This window comes from Colletes latitarsis, chromosome 11, assembly GCF_051014445.1.
Source record: "Colletes latitarsis isolate SP2378_abdomen chromosome 11, iyColLati1, whole genome shotgun sequence".
In the NCBI taxonomy this organism is placed as follows: Eukaryota; Metazoa; Arthropoda; class Insecta; order Hymenoptera; family Colletidae; genus Colletes; species Colletes latitarsis.
The window spans coordinates 21,007,267-21,020,222 of record NC_135144.1 but is presented as its reverse complement, the minus strand read 5'-3'; the positions used below and the strand labels follow the sequence as shown (position 1 = coordinate 21,020,222).

The 12,956-nt window shown below is 33.5% G+C and overlaps 3 protein-coding genes across 4 annotated transcripts; 2 read left to right on the top strand and 1 right to left on the bottom strand.

Moving 5' to 3' along the window:
* Window positions 1-1,460: 1,460 nt before the first annotated feature.
* On the top strand, window positions 1,461-3,298 carry Gas41 (YEATS domain-containing protein 4 Gas41). The gene is made up of 4 exons (XM_076776692.1): window positions 1,461-1,997; window positions 2,345-2,626; window positions 2,698-2,878; window positions 2,957-3,298. Exons 1-4 carry the CDS (start codon window positions 1,947-1,949, stop codon window positions 3,127-3,129), a joined length of 687 nt encoding a protein of 228 aa, XP_076632807.1. The 5' UTR covers window positions 1,461-1,946; the 3' UTR covers window positions 3,130-3,298.
* A 305-nt stretch (window positions 3,299-3,603) lies between these two features.
* LOC143348525 (solute carrier family 25 member 35) lies at window positions 3,604-6,304 on the top strand. Its single transcript, XM_076778819.1, has 5 exons — window positions 3,604-3,813; window positions 4,886-5,267; window positions 5,519-5,737; window positions 5,920-6,034; window positions 6,117-6,304. The coding sequence occupies exons 1-5, from the start codon at window positions 3,779-3,781 to the stop codon at window positions 6,302-6,304; spliced, it is 939 nt and encodes a 312-aa protein (XP_076634934.1). The 5' UTR covers window positions 3,604-3,778.
* On the bottom strand, window positions 5,437-12,941 carry LOC143348523 (solute carrier family 2, facilitated glucose transporter member 3). 2 transcript variants are annotated; one of them, XM_076778817.1, is made up of 9 exons: window positions 12,842-12,941; window positions 11,502-11,556; window positions 9,254-9,327; window positions 8,841-8,948; window positions 8,407-8,680; window positions 8,044-8,337; window positions 7,407-7,813; window positions 7,017-7,288; window positions 5,437-6,941 (listed from the first exon to the last, which is right to left on the bottom strand). In XM_076778817.1, the coding sequence occupies exons 2-9, from the start codon at window positions 11,515-11,517 to the stop codon at window positions 6,851-6,853; spliced, it is 1,536 nt and encodes a 511-aa protein (XP_076634932.1). In that variant the 5' UTR covers window positions 11,518-11,556; window positions 12,842-12,941; the 3' UTR covers window positions 5,437-6,850. The 2 variants fall into 2 exon arrangements, with proteins under 2 accessions (XP_076634932.1, XP_076634933.1); XM_076778818.1 differs by lacking the exons at window positions 11,502-11,556; window positions 12,842-12,941 and adding an exon at window positions 9,543-9,769.
* Between the last annotated feature and the right edge of the window lie 15 nt (window positions 12,942-12,956).

Here is a 12,956-nt window from a genome sequence, read left to right as displayed (position 1 = left end):
AGGGTTGTGCACTTTGGTTGAAAAGTGGGGGGTCACTGGTCATCTTACTTCTGAAGCACCTCGCGAATGTCGCTGATGTAGTATTTTTTGTCGCCTCTCATAGTCTCATAGTATGAATGAAATAAAAGCAATCAATTAAATAAATAACACTCGGAAATATTCAATCGCGATCAGAATACAGTTAAATATAAACTATTCCAAATTATCGTTAATATCTACCGACGCCATTTCTATGTGCTTCGATATATATCGAAGTCAGAGGTGCCAGAAGTGCACCGAAGGTGTTCTCTCACACTATATCAGATCACGCGTACGTGAGCTCGTGGAGTTTCGGAAAGTCGACAAAGCCAAACTGACACATGCTCTCTTTCTCGATTCTCCGTGGAAGTTGAGAGAGAAAGGCTAACATTTGCCTTCTCGCTCTTGAACAAATATTATTAATACGATTTTTCAAAATCAAAATACTTTAAGTACTTTTGAATTCTCCTACAGGCCTCTGCTGACCATTACTGACCACTGCTGACCTTCGTTAACAACTACTGACATGATCTACATATATGTATTAAAGCTTTGTATAATGTAAATCTATGGCAATAAATGATATAATTTCAAAGAATTCCATTTCTGATCACTGCTGACCTTCGTTGACAACTACTGACATGATATATATGTATTAAACCATTGTATAATGTAAATCTATGGCAATAAATAATATAATTTCAAAGAATTCTATGTGTTCTCATCATTTTTATCTTTCTTTTCCTCTCCCCATTATTCCCTTAGCTATAAGATACATACAACCTCTTCACAAGACCGCCAGCATTTTGGAAATGTTTCGGGCACTTCGGAAATCCGGATGGCAAAACGCCCAAGTTTGTCGTAGAATAGTTCATTATTTTCAACGATAGATGGCGCTTATTTTTCGACCTCAAACCCTCTGGTGCTAAAACGCCCAAGTTTGTCGTGAAATAGTTCGTTATTTTCGACGATAGATGGCGCCTATTTACCGACCTCAAGCCCCCTGGTGCTAAAACGCCCAAGTTTGTCGTGGAATAGTTCACATCGTCTACGCTAGATGGATTTCTCGACAAGCTTGGACGTTTTAGCACCAGAGGGCCTGAGGTCGTTAAATAAGCGCCATCTAGCGTTGAAGGAACGAACTATTCCACGACAAACTTGGGCGTTTTAACACCAGAGGGCCTGAGGTTGATAAATAAGTACCATCTATCGTTGGAGGTAACGAACTGTTCCACGACAAACTTGGGCGTTTTGCCATCCGGATTTCCAAAATGCTGGCGGTCTTGCGAAGAGGTGGCATGTATCTTATAGCTAAGGGAATAATGGGGAGAGGAAAAGAAAGATAAAAATGATGAGAACACATAGAATTCTTTGAAATTATATTATTTATTGCCATAGATTTACATTATACAAAGCTTTAATACATATATATCATGTCAGTAGTTGTTAACGAAGGTCAGCAGTGGTCAGTAATGGTCAGCAGAGGCTTGTAAGAGAATTCAAAAGTACTTAAATTATTTTGATTTTGAAAAATCGTATTAATAATATACATATGTACGCTCATACATACATCGTGTCATTGAGGCGATGACGGACTTTAGTTCAAGTTCAAGAAGGAAAGGTTCACATTCACCTTCTTTCTCGATTTCTCGATGTTATGCGAAGTGCCGAGCTCACGTAACATAGCTTGTACGGTAGGATATGTCGGCTTTACGACCCGTTAGACGCTAAAGAAGTTCGTCGTTATTAGTGTCGCTGTCGAAGCACTCAATTATGCCAAATCTGGTTACACTAATAGTATGAGACTCATGCAGCATTATAGCACTGCTAAAGTAGAGTTCAACGTAAAGGCATTGTTTATGTAGATATTTTGCGTTATTTAATCTTTATTATTAAAGTTGGCATAATGAAAATTGCGACTAATCGGAATGATGGCAACAACCAATGAGTTTGGCCCTGACTCTGGAGGCAGGATAAAGGTAAATTTTCTTTAAAAATATTCATGAGAGATATACAGTGTTTTTATGTTCTTAACCTATAACATTATAAAAGAAGAAAAAGAGTCTATGAATTAACGATAGATAATAATTATTCGAGCAGTTTAGATACGATGAAGATCAGAATAATAAATATGAATAACTGAATGTCTATACGGTATGAAACATTATGTTCAAACACGAGTGTCGATCGAAAAATAAGGTTTTCGGTTATGCCAAACGTTTTTTGCAACTTATTAAACGTTCTTATATCGCACAGCAATATTTCCATAGTATTATAGTAACATTATGTACCATATAAAACTATATATCATTGGATTTTCTTACAGGGAGTTACAATAGTAAAGCCCATAGTGTATGGTAATATAGCACGTTACTTTGGTAAAAAGAGGGAAGAGGATGGTCACACTCATCAATGGACAGTGTATGTTAAACCATATCACAATGAAGACATGTCTACATATGTAAAAAAGATTCATTTTAAACTGCATGAAAGCTATAATAATCCAAATCGTATTATGACAAAACCACCTTACGAACTTACCGAAACTGGTTGGGGAGAATTTGAAATTGTGATAAAAATATATTTTCACGATCCTAACGAACGTCCTGTGAGTTATTCTTTGTAATATAAAAGATCTAAAGAAATGTGAGTTTATTTAAAACATTATACTTTGAACAGGTAACTATATATCATATATTAAAACTTTTCCAAACAACACCAGACATACAATTAGGTAAAAAGAGTTTGGTCTCCGAATTTTATGAGGAAATAGTTTTCCAAGATCCAACAGCACTGATGCAGCATTTATTGAATTCTAGCAGACCTATAACTCTTGGTGTCTGGCGTCATAATACAGACTGTAAATATATACATTCCTTTCTTAGAACTGTTTCCATTTTTTAAAACATGTATAAAAACTACAGTTTTTATTGTACAGTTGAAGCTAAGAAGGAATCTACAATGAAAGCAGTAATGGAAGCAAGAAACAAAATAAGACTGGAAGTTATAGACCTTAAAGAAAAATTAACATTAGCAAAAGAGACTATTGCTAAGTTTAAAGAAGAAATTGCTAAGATTTCAAAGGCTGGTGGAAGTTTGTCTGTCGCGTAATTAAACAATTATCAAAATTCTCAATAACCTTTGTAAGATAAATACTGAAAAATAGCGACTTTTCTATTACCAATTAAGATGTAAATAGTTCCACTACGAGATGATTTTAAATTTAATAAGATAACGAACCTCAAATGTGTATTTTGTAAAATAAATGTGCACTTATTTGCAATTATGTTATTTAACCTTTTCACAATAATCTACGACTTCTACTTTTTTCTATTATCGTATCATAAAATGGAAATTTTCACTCTGTGCAGTCACGGTGCATGCGTAAACCTTTAGATGTGAAAATTTGTATAATATTAAAACTATCGTCCACCGCTGCACTTGTTTGCTTATTGTAATTTTCAGTAAACAACAATATACAAATGCATATCGGTATCAATCATCGTCACAGAGTATCAATCGAAGCTGTTATCTTTTAGTCGCGACCTTGAAACATCATATGATCGCTTACGCAAATATAGTTATCTCGTAGAACCGTAATGAATGATGTAAACCCGTGGATCTTTGGGGTAACGAGATTGGTAATGTTAGAAACAGAAACAGTGTCAGCGCTGCATGACTCAACCGAGTTGGCCCAATGTACATTAGTTTTCAGTAATCGCGCGTACATGAATGAACGTCCCGTTCTTCCGTTTGGGAAATGACCGCAGCGCCGAGCGCGATTAAAACCAATCCGTGAGCGTTTTTATCGTTGATCACGCATTTCTAACGGATTCGCAGTTTCCGTTCATTTTCATTTCGTTATTGTTCGTATGCACGAACGCACGTATCGCGTCAAATTAGTTATGCAACGATAATTAATGTCGGTAACCGGCCGGCCAATAATGATTTGCACATTACTTGCGGTCCAAGTAGATTCGAGTGTTCCTACTCATTCTTCTCACTCTTGCTAATTCGGGATTCGCACTAAAGTATCTACAATTGCTGTTCTACGGTATAGTTACGAAACGCTATCGGTTGGCCAACAACGATCAAAGTATTACTGGGATTCGATCAAATACACATCTTAATTTTACACGATGTTTCATCGTTTTATTTTTGTGGTTTACTTTGAAAGCTGTTTCCTGTTTTGTAAATAAAATTCTTTTTATAAGTACGTGAACCGTCTATTCGTGGATATGAATAATTATCAGTTCCGTTAGTATAAATATAAATTGAAATTTTTAATTTCTCTGTAAACCGAACTTCTTACTACACCGATATAAATCGTCAAATTCATCTATTTTATCAATAGTATTGAAAGATATTTATATTAGGTTCACTATTATCAAAATAGAATCGCCTCATATGAATAAATTGATTTCTAGCGGAGTTCGTTTAATATTTAAAAATTGTTGTTTTCTGTTTACGTGTAACATAATCTCGTAATAGCACTGTTTTCTTCCTTTGAGATAAACTCAATACTCGTATAGTAACTTATTGTTTCGCGAAACATTTAAATATTTATCAAAGTGAACACTGAGGTCAATATAGCACTGCATGCAACTTCCGCATAAATGTCGCTACATGAATTTTTTTGCGCTCAATTTAAACAAAATATATTATTGCAAATGTTTTTTATTCCTCTAATTAAACAAAAATAAGATTCTCTGTTCTTTATCTTTTGTTGACACACAACACACACACATATTCTGTATTTACATTGTCACCTAAATGGAAAACAAAATAGTGTTAAAATTAGCAGTTGCCAAACAAATATAAAATATAGCTTTAACTTTTAATTTTCGTTTCCCTTTTTCTTGTTCAGTCCAGGTATCGAATTTGCAATTGGAGCATTGGCAGCTGTGGGAGCTGGTTTTTTCACTAATCCGATCGACGTGATCAAAGTACGTCTGCAACTACAGGGAGAATTAGAAGCACGGAATTCATACAAAAAGATATACAAAAATACTTTGCACGCTGGCTATTTGATAGCAAAACATGAGGGCGTGCTCGCTTTACAAGCTGGTATTGTACCGGCTCTTTATTTTCAAGTGGTGCTCAATGGAATACGGTTAGGTGTTTATAATGTATCCAAGAAATATAATCTTATTACTAACAAAAAAGGGGATACCAATATCTTAAAGACTGCAATAGTGTCTGGTACAGCTGGGAGCATAGGAGCTATACTTGGTAGTCCGTTTTACATGGTAATTTCTTCTTCTTACTTCTACTTTACATGTATAGTTACTCGTAAAAGTATTCGAAAAATGTGAAAAAAAAAAATACATTTTTTTCTACTACAGTATATTACAAAAAATTAATAAGGGGTTTTATCACAGTTAGATTTCAGAGGCACTGTTAATACATCAAGACACATTGTTAAAGGCGTAGTAATTTTTAATTGCTTTTCTTCGTATAATATAAAAAATATAACATTTTGTTCTTTACTTGGCAATAGTTAAAAACGCAATTACAATCACAATCGGCGCAAACGATAGCTGTTGGTTATCAGCACAATCATTTGGGTACCTGGCGTGCATTCAAATCTTTATGGAAAGAAGGTGGAATAATTGCTCTTTATCGTGGTTGGTACGCTAACATACCACGCGTTTTTATAGGGTCTGCAACGCAACTAACTACCTTTGGTTTAGCCGCGGATTGGCTACGTTCGTTACACGTGAGTACCTTTTACACGAAGTCTTTTTTTTTGTTCTTAGTCTTTGATAGAAATTTTGAATAAAAATAATATTTTGTTCTGCAAACCATACAAAATATTATTCCGATTCAAGCGAATATCGTAACTTTTAGATTCATTCGTGTTATTTTTGTTTATATTGTAGTGTTTTTGATCGTTTTCAGATATGTCCAGATAAGCCAATACTTCTGACTTTTCTGGCGTCCGTAATCGGTGGAAGTTGCGTAGCACTCACTATGCAACCATTTGATGTTTTAGCAACAAGATTGTACAATCAACGTAAGTTTTGTTAATTCGACAGTGTTTAAATTGCTTTAATTTAACAATAGTATTAAAAATTAATTGTTCGATAAAAATACAGAGACGGATGCAGGCGGCAAAGGCTCATTGTATAATGGTCTTTTGGACGCGCTCATTAAGATATTCCGAAAAGAAGGACTGACTGGTTTGTACAAAGGAATCTTTCCAACATGGATGAGAATAGCACCGCACACCGTGCTGTGTTTAGTATTTTATGAAAAATTAGATCAATTATATAGTAGACTTTGAAATTAACAGTAACTCGTGACTAAATGTTTTTGTATGCGTCGTATATCTGTTCTAGACATACGATAACAGAAGCTTTATAATTCTCAAGCTAAAGTATTATAACATTCTAAAGTAAAAGAAGAATAAATTTTAATTTCTTACATGGGCAGTGATGTGTTAATAATTTAATAATAATTACGTATGCAAAACCTTATGTTCGTTTCGTTATAAATTCATGACAATGCCTTAATATGTTGAAAGATGTCAATTATTTCAGTTACCATGTATGATTAAGAAATTTTGTTTTTCACAAAATCGTGGAAGTTTGGTAAATCAATGTTGTTTCCTAACTTCTGAATAAATTAAGTACAAGGTATACATTTACAGACATAGTGATTTCTTTTCTTCAAAGTCTATCTTAAGCTCGAAAATTGTATATATAAATAATTCTTACAAATTGAACATTTAGAAAAAAGTATACGATTCAACCATTTAAAACCTGTATGTATATATATATATACATAAAAAGTGATAGAAAAGATTTTAATTGTTGTCAATATTTTTAATTTAACTTCCATTTGGTCTGGAGTTAAAGCCTTGACTTATAGATGCCGCGACGTCCATTGTATTCTTTCCTCTAGTCTCAGGCAAGTATACCCTAAATACGTTAATATTAACATTAAGTCTTACTTATTAATATTATTATATCGTTATTTGAATTGTTATCACGTACCTAACAATTTGTCCTAAAATTAAAAGAAATCCAGCAAATATTAAGAAAGTGTATGCTCCTATTACGGTATCTATTATTGGAAACAGCATTCCAACTAAAAAATTTCCACCCCAATTAAAGACACTACCAAGTGCCATAGCTATTGGCCTAGGACCAACGTCGAATAATTCAGATCCAATGAAGTATGGAATCGGACCAAGACCAATTCCATAAAATATTACGTAAGCCAGTATCGTTATTGTACATAGAAGTGACATATACGACGATACATTCTACAGAAAGACAAATAATAATTTTATAAACATATACATTGCTAAATGTTAATGTTTCAATCTGTATTCTTAGATTTCTTTTCTTATAAATTATTTTTACTTGCAATTAATTACTTACGCTTAATAGAATGGAAGTACACAAAATCACCAAGCATCCGAAACATAAATAAATACTCGTCAGTAGGACACCTCTCCTGTTTAAAGATGACATTACTGGTACAGATACAAGAGCCATAATAATATTAGCCACACCAGTTCCAAGAGTGGCGTACTGTGCTCCAGCAATGCCAAGTCCAGCGTCGTGGAATATGGAGTTTGAGTAATAAAATACGACATTTATACCACTCATTTGTTGTCCAAATTGTATTATACAAACTAAAAATAAAGGGAGTCTCAAACTTCGATCTTTTATCATGCGTTTGATTGTCCAAGGTTCAGACGTTGTCTCTTTTTCTAATTCTTCATGTAAATTTGTTATTTCTGCTTGCAGAAGCATTATATCCATGTTACGTATCCTACTGAGTTCTGAAATATTAGAGAATCTAATTAATATAACACTGTAATCATAATTACACAGGATGTTCCAGGTTTTAACAGCCGAACTTTGTCAGTATATTCTACGAGTCTAATTATAATTTTTGATGAAAATTATAAACTTATATTTATATGTTGAAACAACTTATATTAATAAGTTTGATTAATAAAATCTGGGACACGTTACATAAATTATTGTAAAAGTACTAATAAACACCAACCATCCAAAGCCTTTTGTTTCTGCTTTTTAATAATAAACAAATATTTGGGACTTTCTGGTAAAACAATACTTGTAAGTATTAAAGCATACACGCATAGTGGAATAAATGATCCTAACATGTATTGCCAAGAGTGTTCTGTGCCTAGGACTGTACTAAGTCCTGCAATTTGCCCTAAAAACACTCCGCACGTAAGTCCTAGTTGACAGAGTACTCCGACAGCACCTCTTAATCTAAGAGGTGCTATTTCTGCCATGTACATTGGTACAATACATGTAGCAACACCTCCGGAAAGGCCTAAGAGAAACAGATCATTTTTAACATAAATTTCGTACAAGCAGCCATTATTTACATCTTAAAACTTACCCACAATTAAACGACCTGCTAAAAGGAGTTCAATTGAATTCAACATACGCACTACAAAAAACATTATAGCCCCTACAATTCCAAATATGTTTCCAATACATAGTGTCTTTTTTCTCCCGTATCTATCTGCTAACCAACTAGCAAGAAATGAACCAGTTACACCACCAATAAGAAAAATCGAAACGATGGTAGACCATACTATTTTTAGACCATTTTTGGAAATGTCCACATCATATCTTTCTCTAATACTTTCATTGCAAAAATGTCCTATTAGCTGCAATTCACACATACATGCTTGTTACATTTTTTAACATATACCAACTAATGTCTACCATAGAAGATGTAAAGAGTGATCCTGGAAAATATACAGATTCCAATTTTTATCCAGGATCATTTTTTATTCTTCTTTACAAAGTACAGGTAGTAATACTAACATGGACCGCATTATTTAATACTCCTATATTAAATCCTGCTGGTACTGCTGATCCAAGGCAAGTTGTAACACCTGCTAGGATCAGTACGATGGTCCATCCACCAGGTGCCTAGAAAAAATTCATTTAAACAAGTTCCAAAATTTCAATAGGTACTATAACACAGATGTTCATGTGTATTTACTACTTTGGTAAAAGAAACCACATACATAAATATCGACTTATATAAGGTTAGCAATGCTTTAATCAAATATTGATACATTCAGTGAACACTTAACACTTTCAACAATTTATCTTTCTTACACGATACAATTTTATGATCCTTTGTAAATGTAAAACTCTAGAAACTCGTTCATGTTTTCAACAAGCATAAGATTACCAAGCAATGCCAAGTTCATTTAATTGATTACACTTACCGATCTTTCGTCATGATCATCCGAACTATTTTGACGCGAGCGTTCAACGTTCGTGAGTACGGCAGCATGACTATCTGCAATTACATTTAGATATTTAATTATCTTCCTCCGTCAAAATCACAATCATTTACACACGAAAGATACGACTTGTCTAGACAAATTCAGGCACGTATATCAAAGTAAATACTTTTTTGTACAAAAAATATTCAAACGACACGACACGACAAAATAATATTTTACAATGACAAAATTGGAAAAAAACGATAAAATATTGTTCGATAATTATTACCTAACGACATGCTTCGCACACTGGCATCAAAAAAACTTGTTCACACCGTCCAAAAGTATGGATGCACTTGTGTACTTCGACTTTCGATTGGTCATTGCCGTTATATGTATACAAAAGGTAATTCGCGATGACTCCAGGGCATTGTGGTAGCACAAACAAGTTTTCTTGAAGTCAGGTAAAACACGTGTATCACTGACACAACATAGTAACGGTAAATATGTACCAGAATCGAGTAGTTGTTGGCGTTGGCAATATGGAAACGTTGTTGTTGTTGTTGTTGACATGGTATTTTCTAACGTACGGAAAAAGGGATTGGTAAAATCTTTCGATTTTTTTTATTGACGTATTACTTAGCGAGAACATTTACGTCCTTGAATCTCGATGTAACTTGATTCTATTTGAGTGGAGCGAATGACCGAGAAATACAGGGTATTCCTGAAAGTTGTGTACCTACAATGGCTTGCGAAAGTATTCGAATGCTCGCTATTAAAATTTTAAACAATAAAATAAAAATACTCGTGTCGACTTAAATTCTGAAGTAATGTTGTAACTACTATAAAATACCAGTATTAAGGTTATATGTATATACAATATTTGAAATAAATCTGATAATAATATTTATAGAAGTTATGATACATATATTGCAAAGACGTACCGATATAGGGTCATAAAAATAATCGAATAGCATTAATTGTACGCACCTTGTTTTATATTAATATTTAATTTGGGCCTCTTTCGAATAAAATTACGGCTGTGAGATGTTTTAAATTCAATAGAATTCTATTCTTTGCTACGGATCTTGTGGTAATGTGTGCGATATATACGCTGTATTATACATATGTATACATATGTAGGTACGTATGTGGCAACAAGTCCACGTATTTTCGTTATCGTCGTGTATAATCTATATTTTTAAAAGCATCACGTGCGACTGATAAATGTGCAGTTTACAATACATTGGAACTTCAAGTTGATTTTGGAATCCGATCAATACTAATTGGACGATTAACCCGTATTTTTAATCAGAAATTGATAAATGTATTTTAAAAAATATATGAACAACGAATATCTTTTCAATTCATATTCTATTAGCAGTCGAAAGTATTCCCTTATATTGGTAGTTGTACAACTACAGTCTAGTTAGTGTAATTCGAATTTGGATATGTTTTAATTATTTCGTTAGGACAACTAATATCGATCGATACTGACCTTGACAGGAGATATTTTGACTTGATACTCTTACGTACCAAAAAGTAGCATTATTTTTGCAAGGCGAAGTATTAAATTTCATATTGAAAGCAATAAATCATCACTGGATCAATTCCACTAACTTCTGTGAATATTAATCGCAAGATAGGAAGCGATATGTGATGTTGGTTTATCGAGAAATATTATACCTTTCATTTATGATAAAGAATTACTATCATGGACAAACATGTATTACGGAATTCAGAATTACAGTTTGCGTTTTACTGTTTCTAGTCATATGCCATGTTGACTGAGTAAGTGATAGTGAATTATACGGAGAATGCAGTATTTGGTTATTCAATTGTATCACATTAATAGGCGAGCCGCGAATGTAAACACTGTAGTACACATGTAATTTGACTTACGATAGTCGGGTATACATGTATGTATGTACATACATACGTTATCTTCAACAAAGAATTTCAATGTCAACGAATGATCAACGTATTATCACCGAGCAATTTTAAATGAATTGCATAAGTAAATACAAATACTCAATTCGAACTATCTTTAACATATCAACAAACTAACGACTCTTGACGAGTATAATGTAATCAGACGATCAGAAGTTTAACCAAAGACAAACGATACAGTGGGAACAGTCTTTCTGTATCTTGTGGCCAGATATTTTCATTCAGACCATTTTTCCATTGACACTGTTCATTTTAACGGATAATCATAAACAATGTGCGTCGATTATCGTTTACGTACCTTTGTAGTCAACCATGTCCTTGATTTATCACTGTGAGAACGCGTACGCTGCAATCTACGCGGGAAAAAAGATTTCTTGAAATAATTTAGCAATGCATATGTATTTTCAATTATATTCAAATCTGAATGTTTGTAATTAAAACGCATGGTTAACTTTGCGACACGAGTTGATTATCGATCGATTACCTTGCGGTTCGAACACATACTTTTAATGGACAACGACCATTAACGATGTATTTCGAAGAATTTCCCTTCGTCTGTATTTACAGTGCTACATTTTCGTTTTAAATTCGTCTTAAATTTACAATGCATGATTATACAGCGAGCCCAAAAGAAACATATACGATTTTATATAAATTTCTTATTGCGAAATAATGCTTCTATACAACGTTGTCTGGCACCGTGTGACAGGTAACAGCGGAAATTTTAAAACTTTAAAACATCGGCGAAATTCTCGCATGATATTTGATTGAGCAGGTTGTTGCATATAAAGTGGTTGATCTTTTGTGAAAATTAAAAAATTCTCTTGTTTTTAAATATATTTGTCAGATTCGACGTACTTTTGTTAACGAGATACAAGTGCAGTTATTTCTTTGCTATAAAAACCTGGTGTTCCGGATGCGTTAAATTCCTCGATGAATCTCTTTTGTTTATGTTTTATCCATGAATTGTTTCTTCTTTAGTAAGCGATCCAAATGTTTGAAGAAGTGATTATCAGTGGTTAGTGACACATCCATTGAATAGGATGGCTGTGGAAGTTTTACACTGAAGCCAGTTTATTTTCTGGATCGATAGATGTGCAACATGTGGTTGGATATTGTCACAGAGCAGTATTACACCATTCATTTGACTAATGATACGTAATTATATTCATCGATTCTCTTACACGCATCGTTATACTGCATCAATTTCCATAAAGAAGAATTTCTTGTTAATATCAAATTGTTTTGCTTTTTTTATTTATTATTTATACCTTTTAGCTTTAAGTTGCCTCGGTTGCTTTGCAATCCATGAAAATTACACATATTTTGCTTTTATTAATTGCCAACTTTAATACGACGAATAGTTCACGTGTATACACAATCTTGCAATCAAACAAATAATGCTTGACAGAGAGTAAGTTGACGTATAAGTATCATTTGCCGACCTAATTAACGAAGAACGTAAATCACTGCACAAAATCGAAAAATCGACCATTTTATACGCAACAATCTAATAACTGCACGTGAGCATATGAATTTTTTGGTTTATAATTTAGAGAAAAATTTATATTTAGCTTTCTAGAGAACAGTGACAACAGTAATATGAGTAGTAGAAGTAGTAATACAGATACTACTTACTATTTCTTTTTGTGGGAAATGTCGAGTTCCAAAATACACAACCGACCAACCGCTCTGTCACGGTACTCACCGGATACTAGATTAACACTGTGAATGATCACAAGTCATAACCCCC